Source organism: Pristis pectinata, chromosome 1 (assembly GCF_009764475.1).
Source record: "Pristis pectinata isolate sPriPec2 chromosome 1, sPriPec2.1.pri, whole genome shotgun sequence".
NCBI classification, from domain to species: Eukaryota; Metazoa; Chordata; class Chondrichthyes; order Rhinopristiformes; family Pristidae; genus Pristis; species Pristis pectinata.
Window position 1 is genome coordinate 62583922 of NC_067405.1, and position 18881 is coordinate 62602802.

The 18881-nt window shown below is 40.4% G+C and overlaps 1 protein-coding gene across 1 annotated transcript in view; it reads right to left on the reverse strand.

Moving 5' to 3' along the window:
* Nucleotides 1-18881, reverse strand: part of LOC127585077 (melanophilin-like) — a 94586-nt gene that overhangs the window by 27299 nt on the left and 48406 nt on the right. The window contains 3 exon segments of the mRNA XM_052042648.1: nucleotides 6724-6957; nucleotides 13860-13943; nucleotides 16802-17046. Of these exon segments, the coding sequence (XP_051898608.1) occupies nucleotides 6724-6957; nucleotides 13860-13943; nucleotides 16802-17046 (563 nt within the window).

The window sequence follows — 18881 nt, forward strand, 5'->3', positions numbered from 1 at the left end:
CTGGATATAAGAATGACACGGCCAGCCCATTATAGCTGAGCTGAGTGTAATTATGGCTGCAATGCTGTGGATATTGGCCAAGGAGAGGATGCTGATGTTGGTTCATTTATCCTGTTAATGGATTTAATATACTTTGTGAAGACAGAATTTGGAGTACCTCTTCGGTGCTTTGGATAATTCATGTCTCAGAAGCAAATAGAAGAGTAAGAATCATTGCTGGCCAACAGCTTCTTGTTGAAGTTAGGGTTTTGATCTTCCAGCACTATTTTCTTCAGATAGCTAGTGGCTCTGCTGGTGCACTGAAGGGGAATTTCATTGTGGATATCTGTCTTTTTTGGGAGCTGGCTTCCGACATATGGAGACATTTCCAAGTACAGCAGTATCAGTATCCATTATTGAACCCACAGGCATGTTGGTGAAACAAGCAATTATATAGCTCCATCAAGAACACTGAGGAAAGGTAATGCACCAATTAAATGCTCTAGGTTAACAATGCTTTTCTCAAGAGATTGCCTTAGGAAGTGTTACATCATATGAGAGAGTAGAGGACGCTTCAAGTGAACATCTCTTTTGTAAACTGCAACTATGACAGTTCTGGGCTGGAGTGTCAATTGGAGATTTTTGTGTTCAAGTCTGTGGAGTGAGAACCTGTAACCTCTTAACTCAAAAGCCAGAAATACTAACAACTGAACCTGACCTAAAGTTATGATGCTGTGGATATATCAATGCCTTGCCATTACTTGAGTAGATATCAGCAATTTCAGCATAAGTTCCTAGATATTAATGAGCAAGATTTTACAGGGAAGATAGAGATGGTGCCTTTGTCATATCTGAATCTGATTTTACATGTTCTAGTTTTTCAATAGTTTTCTACAACTGAATAGCTTGCTAGGCCACTACAGAGTCAACCACATTACTTTGAGTCTGGAGTCATCTATGCACCAGAAAGATTGATAAACAGAACAGTTGTCTTCCTTGAAAAACTAGCTTGGCTATTACAGCCATCCAGTAGCTTCATTGATGGTAAAATCTTATTCCAGATTTTTGAAAACCTAATTTATTCAATTTAATTTTGTCAGCTACCATAGTAGAATTTGAACCAGCATTGATTGTAAACACATGTTTCTGAACTGTATTCCTAATCTTGTAAACTAACCACCATGTTATCACATTTACCAACTCCTACTGAGGTCCACGATTCTATCACTTACTGCGATGACTCGTGTGAGCAGGGATAGCATCAGCAGGCTGTTGAGTCATGTAAGACCTAACATCTAAGCTTTGTCTTACTTCCATACACTATCTAGGAATTAATGGTGGTGATGAAGTCTCGAAAGTGTGATTTTTATACTTTGCTTCCTACCCACGATGATGACTGTGGTGTTCCTTCTGTTGCACCAGCTAAGATCTGTGTTCTTTCTAGTCTTGATGGTTCACACCATGCCGAATCATTAGGATTCTGTGGTGTTTCTTTGTGCTTGTAATTCTTTGCACTGTTAACCTCCAACATCCCCAATTTATGCTTACTTCTGGATGACTGGGCTTTATTTCTCCCTCATGTTCAAAACAACCAGACTGCCTATTGAAGGAAAATATGGGAGAGGCAAGATTGATATTTAGAAATATGTTATTCATTTTGATCCTGTTAATAGCTTATATTCCCTGGTGCTATTTAAATACTGAAATAGATCTGAAAGAAATACTTGTGTGGTTTAATATCCTTGTAATATCAAAACAAGCAAGAAAGACCATTTTGACATAATACATTTATCCGTTCAGATACGCATTATTGCTGCTTAAGAGCAAAAGGAAACTGAGTCAAAAGAACTATTAGGAAACCAAAATAAGCAGAGTTGCTGTTCAGGTTAATGGGGTGGAGGGTCAACATCTTTTCCCTTTTAATAGTTAAGATAATGGAACACCAGAAAAGCTTCTTTTCAGCTGATGCATCCATTAGATCTGAGCACAAATATTTTACCATTTCACATTAAAAATGTGCCATCTGACTTGAAAATAGTCTGATGGTTAAATTAGTTCTAGAAAATAACAAATATTTCTGGACTATAATATGTCAGACTAACTTCTTTGGAACTGAAAAGGATGCGGTGTTGTTAGTGATGTTAACAACTCTGCTATGGTTAAAAAGAACACAAAGTAAGTGGAAAGTAAAGCAAGGGAACAAACATGCAATTGATGTATTAGTCACTTAGATGAATGACCCAGCTAACCCTCCTACTCTTAGCCACAGCGGTGTGAGTCTTATTTAAGTCTTAAGGATGTGACAAGTTGTTTTAGTCCAGTGATTAATTTTTGAGGTCAAGTCACTAATACATAGATAATATGGCATCCACATTGAATGACCATGCTGGTATTTTGAGGGGGGAATATTGATCAAAGTGAAAGAAAATCAAGAGAAAATAAATAGAAAGTTTCGTCCCTAATACATGCACCATCTCAGCAGCATGTTATCAGAAGAATGGTCCATACCCCAAAGGATGCAATTTAGGAACAGATTTATAACACACTGACGAAGTCTTATCAGAGTGTAATTCTATGGGTTTTGAGTTGTTCAACGTGAGGTTGCTAAGAATGAACTACAGACTTGTTGAGAAAGATATCAATTTACTCTCTGGTTTTCTCTAAGAAGGTAACTATGGCACAATTCTACGAGTGGATCTCAGCTGTAGAGAGTTGTTCTGACTTTGGTGTAGTGTGACACGAATACAATTAAGTTTTGGAATTATACCCAGCCTTTTGTTTTCTCTATTCCTTGAAATGTGCGCCATTGGCACTATGAGATAAGTTTGTCTGTACTTTTATTTTGGGAAATCCTGCATTTCCCCTCTTCAGACACAACCTCCTGGTTTCTATAAATATCGTGGTAACTTTCAACGTCTTCAAAGGTGTTCTTGAGTTGGGAAAGAATATCTACAGCAATGGAAGACTACAGTGATGGGAGTCATAGCTTTTTAATATTCTAGTTATTAGTTAATTAGTTAGCTAAGTTTAAGTTCTATTCTTGAATGGTGTCCTCTACCTTCACATTGGCCACCTAAAATGAGTGTTCTGTCCTATGGATTAGTTTCTCTGGCTACAAAGAACATAATTTTTGTAGTTTCTGCTGATGTTTTTTAACCATATTTTTGCTTGCAAATTGCAATTAAGCTTCTATAGATGTAAATAATTTTGCTGGATCCCATAAAGCTTTATGGTTCGGATGAGGAAGACAAGTTGATGACTGACATAAAATTACAGGTGTGATAACATTTGGCACAGAATGTCACCAGCGATGAGTAACTACCCTTGCCAACTGTTCCTAGATTTCACTGGAATCTTCAGGAATTAAAGATTCTCTAAGGTATTACTGTCAAAAACCTTGGAGAAAAATCAAGGAGCATCAAAACGTATAGTTTCATTTTTGTTTATTGGCTGCAACCATATCAGAGAAAGTTTTTAAAAAGTGCTACTTAACATGTGACAAAACCTCTAGGAAGACATAAAAATCGATCTGCTGACTTTATCAGAGATGGAAGACCCGCCAGTAAAGATCACAAGATCACAAGACAAGGGAGCAGAAGCAGGCCATTCGGGGTGGGGAAAAAAAAACTATTCAATCCCATTTTCCAGCCTTATCCCCATATCCCTTGATACCCTGACTATTTAGATATCTGTCTATCTCCTCCTTGAACACCCCCACATGATGTTCCTAAGTGGGTGAGTCTTATTTTCGTACTACCCCTTAACTCTGCCTTTTAATCTATCAAGGTCTACAGTTGCAATGGTTTCCATTGCTTTCACCCACCATAATTTGTCTGCAACTGGTAAGACCAATGTAAAAGATGTTGAAATTTTAAGCCTAAGTTATGTCAAAAGGAAATCAATTTTCTGCAAATGTTAATGCTGGCTTAAAAATCACTGTGGTCAAAATCAGGCCTACACACAACACTGGCCACACCTCAGATCAAATTGATAAGCCTGGGGAGTTTTCACTGATTGGGGTACTTTGCAGAAAATCTTAAAATTAAACATTTTGTTTCAGTGAATGGATATTCATCAGCACATTTAAAAAACAATAATAATGTTACTAAAAAACTGACTTATGAGCATCACTGAAACTAGTAAATGGTTTGTAAGGGCATTTTCTGTGAGGTAAGCACGTTACTCAGGTGTTAGACCAAGGATATTAAAAAGGCTTGTTTTTGGTTATGAACCGTTTTCAGTTCCATTAGTAAAACTATACTAGGTTACCACACTTAAACCAATGACATTTTTGTTCGATAAAAAATATAAACAAATTCCAGCCAAAATTGCAAATTATGCAGACTAAAAGTACAGAGTTTCCTGAAAGATTTCATGTCACAATTGTGCAAATGAATTTGTATGGAATTTTTAAATTTGTCTATTCATTTACAGGATGTGGGGATTGCTGGCAGGCCCAGAATTTATTGCTCATCCCTAATTGCCCTTGAGAAGCTGGTGGCAAGCCACCCTCTTAAGCGATTGGAGTCCTTCAGGTGAAGACACACCATCAGTTCTGATGGAGTCCTGATGCAGGGTCTCAACCTGAAACACTGACCATCCCTCTGCCTCCACAGATGCTGCCTGACCTGCTGAGTTCCTCCAGCAGTTTGTTTTTGCTCCAGATTACAGCACCCAAGGTCTCTTGTGTCTCCCTCATTGTTATTGGGTAGGGAATTACAGGATTTAAACCCAGTGATAATGAATGAATGGCAAAATACTTGTAGATCAGGATGGCTTATGACTTGGAGGAGAACTAGAGGTGGTGGTGTTCCCCTGCGTTTGCTGCCTTTGTTTTCCTTGGCGATAGAGGTTGTGTGTTTGGGAGGTGCCATTGGAGTAGCCTTGCTGAGTAATTTATGTGAATGGCACTTTGGAAAACCAGTGCAAATTCAAGTGCAATTTGCACCTGATCATTAATTGTGCCATGATCTCTTTGTCAGCTTCATCCAGAGGATAGCACTTCTGACAGCAACTGCATAACATTATTCCTATCTCCAATACCCACACTGTTCCAGGGTCCCACTGAATGAGTTTGCCAAGTTGCACAAAATTATGCGTGGTCATTTTCTGTGGAGCATCAGTCAGGTACTAATCGGAAGGGATTTTTGTTTGCATAGTTGGGGAATTAAGGGTTACGGGGAAAAGGCAGGTAGGCAGAGCTGAGTCCAAGGCCAGATCAGCCATGATCTTATTGAATGGCGGAGCAGGCTCAACAGGCCAAATGGCCTTCTCCTGCTCCTAATTATTATATCCTTATGTCCTCATGGATCCTATCAGTCTGGCTGGATTTTAACCAGTACCCCATTCAAGCATGATTACTACCCTTTGTATATAAGCCTTGATGATGTAACTTTCTTTGTTGTTTATATTCCAGGTGTCAGACAATCTGGATTCCAGGATGGCAGAGCTGACCTTCTCCAAACCTCAAAGCTCTTCTGCTGGTTCTGGAACAATTATGTTGTGAAAATTATGATGTGGGTTCTCAGTTTGATGCTATCAGTAACTGACCTAGCCACCTTTTTTGTTCAAATAACATATGAGGTAGCACAGTTTCAAAGATACTTTAGATTAGGCCTAATTTAATTTGAAAGCTTTTTTTTCACTCCATCTCCATTTCCTGTCCTTATTGTTGGAAGCCAGAGAACTTACCTGACTGCAGGTTAATAGACAGCAGTAGCTCTCTGATAATCTATTTTTCATCTGCATTTTGACACTGAGGCATTCAATGGTTGGGAAGCATATTCCCAACATGTTCTACCTTAATATTAATATATACAGTTTGTGGTAGTGGCCATCAAGAACAACTGATTTCCTTCCCTCCTTCTACTGTCCAGCTGAGATACTGATGTCAAGTGTGACACCTTGATGTCTGACTGGTTGATACCAGATAACAAAGGCAGTCAGAAACTCAACCTGTGGCAGTTCTGATCTGCATGGCTTGGAACTGCATCATATACTTACCAAGCCAGAAGGAAAAATTGACAAACTATCCTCATCACACTTGCATTGTGTACTTAGACAATTATTCTCATATTACACAAACTATTCACTTTAGATATTCCTTTAGTTTTGCACTAGTCTCCTAATTTTGTCCCACATATTTTTTCTTGCTTCCTCTTTCCAATGTCTCAAAAAAAGGCTTTTGGTTCTTGTTCAATAGTCTTGATTTCAATTTTTAAGTGTTCCTCATATCCATCTTTTGACCAAAATTATTCCAAGATGAGAGGCTGGTCGGAAGTTATATCCCATCTGTCCTGTGTTGGTTTATGGGTGCCTTAGGGAGGGACTCACATCCTGATTTTCCCTCTCAGCCTATGGGTTGGTGCCCAGCAACAGAGGGTGCCTTCCTCTGACCGGAAACTACAAAATAGAGACACTGCTCGGAGATAAAGAATGGGCCAGAGTTCACAGTCAAATAAAATATAAGAGAATCCATGACAGATGTGCCACTGCACTGCTTTTTACCGTCCATCTTTTGAACATTTACTGGTGGCCAAGAGGAGTCAATGCTTATAACTGTACCCCTGGAACTGCTCCAGTAATAGGTCTGCTTTCAATTAGAAACACAGATAGTCCATCAAATCACTGCACAGTAATATTACAGTCAACAGCTGACAACACTATTTACTAGGTGAACTGAACCCAAAAGATTCAAACACCTGAGAGAATTACTCTGGCTTCAACTGAAAGCTCATGCCTTACCTTTAGAGTATCATTTTGGAGGTCTTCACTGGATGAGCTCATTTCTCGTGGATTTTCAGTCCTCATTTTCAGCTCTTCTTCAGATGAAGGGCCTCTGTCACTTATATTGCTGGCCAATTCATCCAACTTCTTCTTCAGCTTTACCTCTTCCAAGTCTGCATCTGTCAAATCAAGTCCAGAAGCCTCGGACCCAGCCGGAGATGACAAGTAATGCCTGCCTTTGTTGTCTGGTGACTACAAAATTAATGAGAATTAAAAAAGACTAAAGCACAGAAGCAGGCAATTTATTCCAACTAGCCTTTTCATAGAATCATACAGCACAGAAACAGGCCCTCCAGCCCAACTTGTCCATGCTGACTATGATGCCTATCCACACTAATCCCATTTTCCTGCATTATGCCTGCATTAGGCTCATGTCTTTGTTCCTTTCCTATCCATGTACCTGTGCAAATGCCTTTCAAACATAGTAGTTGTACTTGCCTCTACCACTTCCTCTAGCAGCTTGTTCCAGATAACCACCATCCTCTGAGTGAAAAACTTGCCCCTCAGATCTTTAAATTTCACCCCTTTTACCTTAAACCTATGACCTCTAGTCTTAGACTCCCCTCAGCCTAGGAAGAAGACCCAATCTACCCCATCTATGCCCCTTATAATTATATAAACCTCAATAAGGTCATCCTTCAGTTGAGAATAAATTCAGCCTATCCAATCTCTCCTTATAAGTAAAGCCCTCCATTTCAGGCAATATCCTGGTAAATCTCTTATGCATGTTTTCTAATGCTACCAGATCCTTCCTGTAGTGTGGCAATCAGAACTACAATATTCCAAGTATGGCCTGTTGTCCAGCTGCAATATGTATCCTCTGTACCATCTCGTCTCTCCACTCAGTCCTAATGCAGGGTTTCAACCCAGAATGTCAACAGTTCCTTTCCTCCCACAGATGCTGCTCGATCTGCTGATTTCTTCCAGTGGATTGTTTGTTGGACAATGTCATTTGAACCCACTACATATTAGAAGTTAAAATACTTCCCACAGCTAACTTAGTTTGAGGTCTCATTTTATGCCCTCTGCACCACATTCCATCGATGTCAATGGGGTTCATTTCTAGAGATGGAAAGCAGGTAAGTACCATTCTTGGAGCGTTGTGAACTGTTTTGATCTCCATTTCACAAGGAGGCACTGCAGAGGGTGCCAAAAAGATTTACTAGAATGATACCATAGCTGAGAAAAGGTTAAAGAGGCCGTGGTTCTTTTCCCAGAAAAGATCTATTTAAAAAAAACCCATTAAATTGTTAAATGGGAAATTCTAGAAGAAGTATTTCCACTTTTCCACTTGCAGAAGAGAGCAGGACAAAAGGCTATAAAAATAAGATAGTCAATAGTAAATTCAAGAGGTAACTCAGAAAATAAACCTCTTTACCCATGGGATGACTGAAAATGAAACTGACTATCTCTAGGAATCAATGGGATGAACAACATTGGTACTTTTAATGAGAAATTAGCCAAATATATGTAGGAGAAAGGAAAAGAGTACGTATTGATAGGCTTAGATGATGATACTGGGAAGGGGCCTGTGGGGATCATTGAGGCTAGAATAGATCAGATAGCCTGAATGGCCTGCATCTGTGCAGTAAGTACTTGGTTGTTCATTTGCTGTAAAATCAAACAGAAAAGGAGGACATTGTGCCTGTCACGCATGCTTGCTTTTTAAAAGTGCTGTCCAATTTGTCCTACTCACCAATCAGCGGCTCACTTTTCTCTCACCATTTTAATAAATCTTTCCAGAGCAGTAAATGCCCTGAAAACTCAAACCAAAGCCAAGGAGAAGGTTTCTTATAAACTTGCATAAAGCTTTCCAGCTCCATTAGCATTAGTATTAGTTCATTAGTTTTTTTGAAAAATCATCTTTATTTGTGTCCTAATGAAAGCACTCAATGACTGTCAACACTCTGGACATTACAATGTTGTGAAAGAGAGTGATTCAACCCAGTGTGGAGAAGAAAATCTGCAGCAACTACCTCACATATTACTCAACTGGCTATTAGTTTTCTGTTAGTTTATTTAAAGGATGCAGCTAATTAGTTTGATATGGAAATGTGCACGGCATCACATTTTTCGCAACACAGTCCCTTCAGTAAACAACTTGGCGTTCCAATCAAGGGAGCTGTGTGTGTCATTAAGAAGGACTGCAGAACAGATGTCACGTAATGATTACCTGGTCATGAGAGCATGTTGCTTCGATCAATTTGCCTTTGAGTCATCCTCTTTGCCTTCTGTAAATTTCCTGATTGATAATGTGGTCCATAGAAGGGAAAGCAGACAGAACCCACCATCCCAACAAATCATTGTGCAGGTCAAGGTGCCTCAGGAGGTAACTCCATCTGAGCATTAAATGTTACCTGCACTGACAAATTAAATTAAGCTTTCAAATTAAAAAAAATTCTGCAAGACCTTTGGATGCCAAGGACTAGCAATGTTGTATTGGTTCTGATAATATCAAGAGATATTTGAGATGTATCCTCATTCCTAACCAACCATCAAGCAGAAAGGTGATAGACACTCCTCCTGTGACCCCACTTCTCTCCCTCTCAAGCACACACAAATGACAATGTGAAGAACATTCATGTCAACTAAAATAAACTAACTAGAAAATACAGTGGTACACATCTCCCTGGAATCCTGCTCCAGTGCTGCCTTTGCACTGAGGCACCTTCACTATTCTCGGTGTTATTGGTTGGGATTATACTGATAGGCCTTATCTACATACCACCATTAACTTAATAAAATGCCTCAGAGCGCGTAACAGGAAATGTTAATGTGCAAAATATTGATATTGTCATTTAAGGAGATATCAGGCAAGCTGAGAGATATCTTAATGGAGGAGAGATTGACCAGTTTATGATGGTACTTCAGAGCTTAGGATCTTGTCAATTGTGGAAATGACTGTCAATAACGGAGAAATTAAAATCAGGGAAGCCTCAATTGGAGGAAAACAGACATTTTAAAGGACCGTAGGAGGCAGTTGAGGTAGGGAGGGATGATGGGCCTGTGGGCAATGAATTCTTGATTCCGGCCTTGGTGAAGGAGGTGCCGGGTGACACATTCTAGTCATGAAAACCTGATCTGCTGTGGCTGAAGGCTGGGGATCAACAGTAGTTTAACATGTTGGAGTGACAACCAAAATTGTCAATGGTGCCCTACATCTGCACCATTCCACTGCACCCCAGTAGCAATGTTTAATGTTAGGAGCACCTACTGATGGTTCAAAAGTTAAGATCCTTTCAGAATAAGTTGCTTTATTCATAAGGGCTAAATAAAAATGCTGGAAAATTCTCTAAACAAAATGTTGGAAATCAAAATATTCCGAGGAGGATGTAAATCACATATGCTTGCTACTTACACCAAATAAAACATTTTGAGATGCAGCGGAGCAGGGAATGTTTTTTTTCTGCATTTAAATTTTCCTTGCAATGGAAGTAACAATTTAACTTGTAAAATTGTTTTTCTATTCATTTACCATCAGATGGTAATGTATAATTAGTGTAATGCATCAGAACAATCAGTTCAGAGGGGTGCTATACTGTCAGGAGAGTTAACCCAAAACCCTAACTGCTTTCTCAGTTATATGTAAAAGAATTCATGACACTATCTGAAGAACACCAGAGAGAGGAGTTCTCGCAATGTCCTGGTCAATTTTAATTGATGGATAAATGTTATCAAGACAGCTAAACTGATCATTTATCAATTTCTGGCTCCATGCTACATACAGCTGCTCTGTCTCTCTACAAGTCAATATCGCGGAGAGTCATGAGGAAGGTCTGAGGAGGCTCTGGAAGGAGGCACTTCAGGCAAGATCTGACAACGTGGCATAAGCTGGTAAACTGAATGGAGTAATTGCTACAGGTTTATCTTTGGGTGGAGGACAAAAGATAGAAGTGAAAAAAATGGCAAAATATAACTTTAGACTGACTTTAGGAGATTTTGCATCATAGATCAATACTCATATCATATCAATACTATTGAGATTATATTTTCTACTCACTTTATAGGAGGCTATTAATTAAAAGAATACTAAAACATATTTTTGTCTGAATATCCTGACACTTCTGCGGGACTGTATACCACGTGATCTGCCCCAGCAGACTCCAGTTCTTATACCATTCTTCTCATGGACTAGGGAAGGATGAGTTCCAAGGAGGAGAGCTCCATTTCCTTTGAAAGAGAGCCACTCTTCTAATAGGTGAACAGGACTTCCCACAGATAGCAGCTCTTGAGATATCCAGCTCCTGGCAATTTCTCATGCTGCTTTGAATAGTTGACAATATGAGCCTCCCCTTGTTACGACTGAGAGCCTTGTTTCTTCTGACCTTAATCCTTTCAACATTTCTCAGTGAGCGACTGTGGGAGAAGGGGCAACTGGTGAGGACATTATCTTCTAATGGACTTCCCACAGAAACTTAAATCAGTTACTTAAAAATGGTACAATATAATTAGGCTGTGTTTGAAATATCTCTCCCTCTTTTACTTACAGTGCAGACACAAGCTCTTCTTTTATTCGCCTTCTTAGATATCTCATAAGATGCTTTCATAGAGTCACAGAGTCTTACATCACGGAAACAAGCCCTTCAGCCCACCTGGTCCATGCCGACCAAGATGCCCATCCAAGCAAGTCCCATTTGTCTTCTTTTGACCTCCAAACCCCTCCTATCCATGTATCTATCCAATTGTCTTTTAAAACTTGTTATTGTCCTTGCCTCAACCATTTCCTCAGGCAGCTCATTCCATATACATACCACCCTCTGTGTAAAAAAAGTTGCCCCTCATTACAGCGTCTTCCCTGACTACAATAGTTTGGAGCTCTGTAACAAGCAAAGAAACTATGAGTAACTGGAAAAAGTTGATTAAACTACAACACTAGAGAACCCCTACCGTAAAAGTCCTAATTATAGATATTCTGGTGTTAGATCCCAGCATGTTATGATGCCTGGCTTTACTGTTCAATAATTATTGTCAGCTTGCTTGGGCCCAGCATTGTATCTAAACTATGTATAAAAACAAGGAAAATAAAGATATATTATAACCATTGCTCCAATTTTACAGATGGCAGGTGCACCTGTTAATGATTGTTTAAGGACATTTCTTCTTCTTCTCAGGCAGTCCCTCAGGGTTAAGTACAACTTGCTTCCACTCCAGTTCTGTGGGCGCTAAAGCACCTGTAGAGTCCTATTCAGGATCTACAAACTCTGGCAGAGTTGAGGCAGTTGGAGCTCAGTGAGGCAGATGGTCGAGCTGTCAGTTTGTGTACAACGGGCACTTGGTGTTCAGGTGCTCCCTTCAGAGAAGTGCTCAATAGAGTCTGGAATCCTTCTCTGTTACTTCGAGAAGTTTTTCATCAGGAGTTCCCACAATTTGATGATATTACTTATTTTTTTAGGCAGGCCTTTGAGGATGTTCTTGAAGGGTTTACTCCCTCCTCCCTGTCATTACTTGCAGTGGTGGAGTTCAGTGTTTCAATAGACTAGTGAAAGGCAAGTGGATGATGTAGAACTGCCCACCAGAGTTGGGTAAGTGTGATCAGAACTATGATGCTGGGGACGGTGGCTTGGGAAGCAGCTGACATTGGTTCACCCATTACTATCTACAAGGTTGAAGGATTTTAAAAGAGTGAGAGGCAACTTGATTTAAACATAAATGGTACTGAAGGGTCTTGATAGGGTGGACATGGAGAGAATGTTTCCTTTTGTGGGAAAATCTAGAACCAGGCGTCACTGTTTAAAACGAAGTGATTGCCCATTTAAGACAGACGAAATGATTTTTTTTTCTCTCTCCAAGGGGTCAACCCTCTTCCTGACAGGCTAGTGGAAGCAGAGTCTTTCAATATTTTAAAGGTTGGGAGCTAGATGGATTCTTGATAAGCAAGGGATGAAATTTTGACTGAAATACAAAGCTGAGGTTACAGGTAGGTCAGCCATAATCTTATTAAATAGCAGAGGGGATGGGTGGCCTACTCCTGCTCCTAATTCACACATTCATAAGACCTTGCAGAAGCACCATTTGTGGAATCTCTCCTTTGTGGTGCTTGCTGTAGTTGTCCATTTCTTCCAATTATACAGGAGAGCTGTGATCATCCCATTTTGCACCCCCTCCAGATCAATCTTCTTTATATGACATCATTCTCTTTCTTGCCTTACTGCATTATCCTGCAGGCTAATTAATACGCCCTGGCTCTGACCCTAAAACAGAACTCTTTGTTCTTTTCCCTCTGCCTCATTTCTCCAGATCCATATTTACTTAAAACCATCTCTGACTTTTCCAGTTCTGATGAAAGTTAAATTCAGATGAAATTTTATTTGTTTCTCCATAAATGCTCCCTCGTCTGTTGAGTATATCCAATTTTTCCTAGAGTGGTTTTAGACCAGCCAGCATGCTAGTTTGAGATGAACTGTGTTCAGTTTTGAGATTTTTACTACCTATTGAGCCCTAACCCGCACTCTATTGTTAAAATTTAAAGTTACAATTGTCGATCTGGCTACCTCATTTTCCATCACCCATTGTCACTCATTTTCACCTTCTCCCTTCTCAGATGATAAGGGTGACATAAAATACCTCATCTTACTAACTCCGACCTCTTTAAGGAATTAGAAGTGAACAAAACCGAAACCATTATTTCATTGCCTAGGTACCTTGGATAAATGTGGAAGTTTCCTTACACTTTCTTACCCAGTCGTAACGTGAAACTAACAGGAGAAAGATATCAAGAAAGAGCAACAATGCAGGATCGTTTGGGGCAACCAATTTACAGGTGAACATGCAGGTGAGTTACAGACTTCACCCACCTTTCTCCTGTAATACTGGTTTATGTATCCTTGTGTGGTATTACCTTCTTTTTGATGACTGGTTGCCTAAGTAAGTCACTTGGTGCTTAGAATAAGTTCATGAAACCAGTTATCAGATGCCATTTTCTGGGTCAATCTCCAACTAGTCAGTATATACTCCTCTGTTTGCTAACAATATCACTTGCCCTGGGTTTCACAGAAAATAATTTTGCTTTACATTTATTGATAATGGGAAGATGCAAAGGTTAGTTCATAATTTTGCCATTTTCCTCAATGTAATTAAACGATCCCAATGATTACCTTCACAGAGCTGGGGGTTATCTTCTCCTCCAGTCTGCTTAGCATTCGTTCAATGGAAGACATGCGCTTGGATAGGTCTGAAATCTGTAGGTAAGGAAAGGGTTAAACCATCACCAGCTCACCACCACCACCACCACTAGCTGGGTGAATACATTTTCAAACTCAGCCAGCTTAAAGAGGAGACACAAGAGAATGCAGATGCTGGAATATGGAGCAAAAAACAAACTGCTAGAGGAACTCAGTGGGTCAGGCAACATCTGTGGAGGGAAATAGACAGTCAACATTTCAAGAAGAGAGTCTTCAGCTGGACTGAAAGAGTACAGGTAGGAGGCAACGAAGGGCTATCCATCTCCACATCACCCACACACTCCTTCCACTGGATCCCCTCCCCCAACTGTTCCCATCTGCCCACCCCACCTCTCTTACTTGGCTCCATGCTCCACCTTCCTTTCTCTCAAATTCAATCACCTACAGCCCTTTGTTGTCTCCACATATCACCTCTCAGTCTCTATCGCTATTTCCTCTCTTCCCTCCTCCATCTGCCAATCACTCCTCACCCTAATCCACCTATCACTTGCCAGCACTTGCCCCATCCCTCCCCTTCACCTCTTTACACTGGCTATCACCCCTCTACTCTTTCAGTCCAGATGAAGAGTTTCAGCCTGAAACATCCAATGTCTATTTCCCTCAACAGATGCTACCTGACCCACTGAATTCCTCCAGCAGTTTGTTTTATGCTCCAGCTTAAAGAGGATCTTCAGTGTCAAATTAAATGATGCAAATTGAAACTCAATATTGGATGTTGAGAGCAATGTTGCCTTTGTTGTTTTCATCCCCCAATCCAAAGAATTATTGTTGTGCCATGTATGAATCATTGCTCATCCTTACTGATACAGTGAATATCCCCTTTCAGAGTCCTTTTCAGAACACATTGCATACAGAATAGCATAAAGACGTGATAAGTCTGAAAATTGAGTTGCAGAAACTAGATAGACAACTCATTTCAAACAGCAGATAATTGGAGGAAAAGCAGCAAAGGAAAATATCTGTAACGCATTGTGCAAGTTATTATACTGCAAATAATCAATTCTAACTAGTAAATGAGTTCTTTGAGGACATGACTAGTTGGATAGATAAGGGAGGAATTGTGGGTGTAGTTTATTTATATTTTCAAAGAGTTTTCAATTGGGTTGCATATAGGAAATTGGTCAATGAGTCACAGGTTGACAGGGTGGTGAAGGAAGCATATGACTTCTTGCCTTCTTGAATGAGGGCAGAGAATATAAGAATCAGGACATTAGAGTGCGGGGAGATTTACCAGGATGTTACATGAAATGGAGTTGTGGCTAATTTAACAGCATTGATGAAATAAAAGAATGGGAATAAACGGAGACACAAGAGATTCTGCAGATGCTGGAATCTGGAGCAACACACACAAAATGCTGGAGGGGTCCTGATGAAGGGTCTCAACCCGAAATGTTAACTGTTTATTTCCCTTCATAGACGCTGCCTGACCTGCTGAGTTCCTCCAGCGTTTTGTGTGTATTGAACGGGAATAAATGGATATTTTTCAGGTTGGTCAGCTGTGACTAGTGTGGTAATACAGGGCTCAGTGCTTCAGCCTCAGTTGTTCACAATCAATATCAATAATTAGACATTGAGCAGACCAAATATCATTTTTAACATTTGCTGATGATACAAAACTTATGGGGAATTGAGAGATGGGAATGAGGATGTAAGGAGGGTTCAAGAAGAAACAGATAAGCAAAGTGAATGCATGAGAAACAGCAGATGAAATATTATATCGAAAAATGTAACTTCAGTGCAAAAGACGGAAAAGCAGAATATTTTTAAAGACCGCAAACGCTGGAATCTGGAGCAACACACAATCTGCTGGAGGAGCAGCATCTGTGGGAGGAAAGAAATTGTCAACGGTTTGGGCTGAAACCCTGTATCAGGATTGAGAGTGCAGAGGGGAGCTGGACAGGACAAAGTGGAGAAGGGGAGCGGTGAGACAGGAGTCCGAGGTGAGTAGTGGACTACGCAGGGGTGAAAGATGACAGGCAGGCTGCACCAGGTAGGGGTGTGGGGGGGGGGGGTGGAGTTGGGAGACAGTGGCAGGGGAATGATAGATGGAGGCAGACAAAGAGAGAAAAAAAATAGGCAGATGGAGCGAGGTGGGGGGAGGGGAGTGTGAAGGATGGAGACAGCTGCTGGAGGGAGATACACATGAACGCAAAGGGCTACTCGTGTTGGAATCTGATCAGTAAACGAGGTGATAACGGGAACCATTGGGGTAGTTTTTATATGGTGACAGATTGCTATTCAAAGGGAACTACATGTACATAAGTCACTGAAAGCGAACATGCAGGTGCAGCAAGCAATGAGTAAGGCAAATAGAACACTGGCCAATAATATGAGAGGAATTGAGTACATAAGCAAAGATGTTTATTTTCAATTATATAAGTCGCTGTTGAGACCACACCTGGAGTACTGAGTACTGGTTTAGTCTCTTTCTCGACAAGAGGATGTACTTACCATCGAGGGAATGCAGTGAAGATTTATCAGCCTGGTTCCTAGGCTGTATGATGGAGATGGAATAGACTATTTTCTAGAGTTTGATCTTATTGAAACTTACAAAATTCTCACAAATCTTAACAGGACGGATGTAGAGAGAATGTTTACCCTAGCTGAGGAATCTAGAACCAGGGGTCACAGTCTCAGAGTAAGGGTTAGGCCATTTAGGACCAAGATGAGAAGAAATTTCTTTACTAGAAGATGGTAGGTTTTTGGAATTCACTGGCTATTAAACACTGTTGTCATATTGTTTACAGCTGCACACCCTAAAGGTAAAACTACAATATAAACACCAAGCTGTGTGTAACACATAATTGTGTGCTCATTGGTATAAGCTTGTTTGCTTGCATTCTTTGTAGATTTACCTGATGTCCACCAGAGACTGAATTTTCCTGTGAGAAGCTTTTATTCCTATGCCGTACAAAGTGGCGATGATACACTGGATGTTCGGGAGCCTCTTCATTGTCAGAACTCTCCATGTCAGCATGGCACTGGGCCCTGTGCTTCTGTTGTGACAAAAGCTGCTGCAGCTCTGTTTCTTCATTGGAGATCCAAATTCCGGGAACGGACTGAGAGTGGGGAACCCTCCGCTCATGATGCACAAGCTCTTCTGAGATCAATTTACATGGAAGTGAAGGACATGGAAAATTAAAGACATTAATGTAAATTTAGAGGAAAGAACTTAAACAGGGAATCATTGGAATCGATTGGAAAGGATTTAAAATTGGAAAGGGCCCTTGAAGAATTAAAAGGAAGCAGAAAAGTACTTAAGTAGGGAATCAGGAGGGTTAAAAAGGGCCATGAAATGTCTTTGGTGAGTAAGACCAAAGACATTTCATGGCCCTTTTTAACCCTCCTGATTAAGGAAAACTCCAAGGCATTTTGAGAGGGTAGCCAGTGAGAGGGTAGAACCACTCAGGACAAAGGAAGGAAGAGATACTAAATGAGTACTTTGCATCAAGGAAAATGACATGGAGGATAGTGAGATCAGGGAGGGGGTTTGGTGACATTCTAAGGCATGTTGATATCAAGAAGGAGGAGGTATTGGAGCTCATGAAGAACATTAAGATGGATAAATTCCCAAGACCTGATGGGATCTATCCCAGGTTATTGAAGGAGGCCAGAGAGGAGATTGACAGAGATCTTTGTATCCTCTTTAGCCACAGGTGAGATCTTAAGAGGACTGGAGAATAGCCAGTGTTGTTCCTTTGTTTAAGAAGGGCAATAGGAATAAAACAATAAATTACAGGCCAAGGAACCTTATGCTAGTGGTAGGGAAGTTACTGGAGAAGATTTTTAGGGATAGAATTTACTCACATTTAGGAAAACATGGACTTATTAGGGACAGTCAGCATGGGAGGTCACGTCTTACGAACTTGATTTGAGTTTTTTTGAGGAGGTGATGATGATTGATGAGGGTTGGGCAGTGGATGTTGTCTACATGTACTTCAGTAAAACTTTTGACAAGGTCCCTTGTGGTAAACTGATCCAGAAGATAAAGGCATATGGGATCAGTAGTGACTTGGTAGCTTGGATTTAAAATTGGCTTGGTGGTGGAAGGTCTTACTTTGAATGGAGGATTGTGACCAGTGGTGTTCTGCAGGGAATAATGCTGGGACCTCTATTGTTTGTGATATATATATATATATATATATATATATACACACATACACACACACATATATATTATATATATATATATATATATATATATATATATATATATATATATAAATGATTTGGATGAAAGTGTAGGTGGGTTGATTGGTAAATTGCGGATGGCATGACAGTTTAATCTGGACAAGTGTGAGGTATTGTCCCTTGGGAGGTCAAATGTAAGAGGAAGGTATACAGTTAATCGCAGGGCCCTTAGGATTTGTACAGGGGGATCTTGGGGTGTAAGTCCACAGTTTGATGAAAGTGGCAACACATGTAGATAGGGTGGTAAAGAAGGCATATGGCATACTTGCCTTCACTGGTTGCGGAGCTGAGTATAAAAGTAGGGAAGTCACGTTGCAGCTGTATAAAGCTTTGATTAGACCACATTTGGAGCATTATGTACGATTCTGGTTGCTGCATTACCAAAAGGTTGTGGAGGCTTCAGAAAGGGTGCAGAAGAAGTCCACTAGAATTCTGAGGGACAGGACCTACCAGCATTTGGATAAACAGAGTCTGATTAGGAGGAGTCAGCATAGCTTTGTGCGTGGAAAGTCACGCTTGACAAATCTTTTACAGTTTTTTTGAAGAGGAAAGCAAAAGGGTAGATGAGGGTAGGGCAGTGAATGTTGTCTACTTGGACTTTAGCAAGGCCTTTGACAAGGTCCCACATGGCAGGCTGGTCTGGAAGGTTAGGTCCCATCGAATCCAGGAGAGCTAGTTAGGTGGATTCAAAATTGGCTCAGAGGTGTCTAATTTCAATTATACAAGTCGCTGTTGAGACCACAC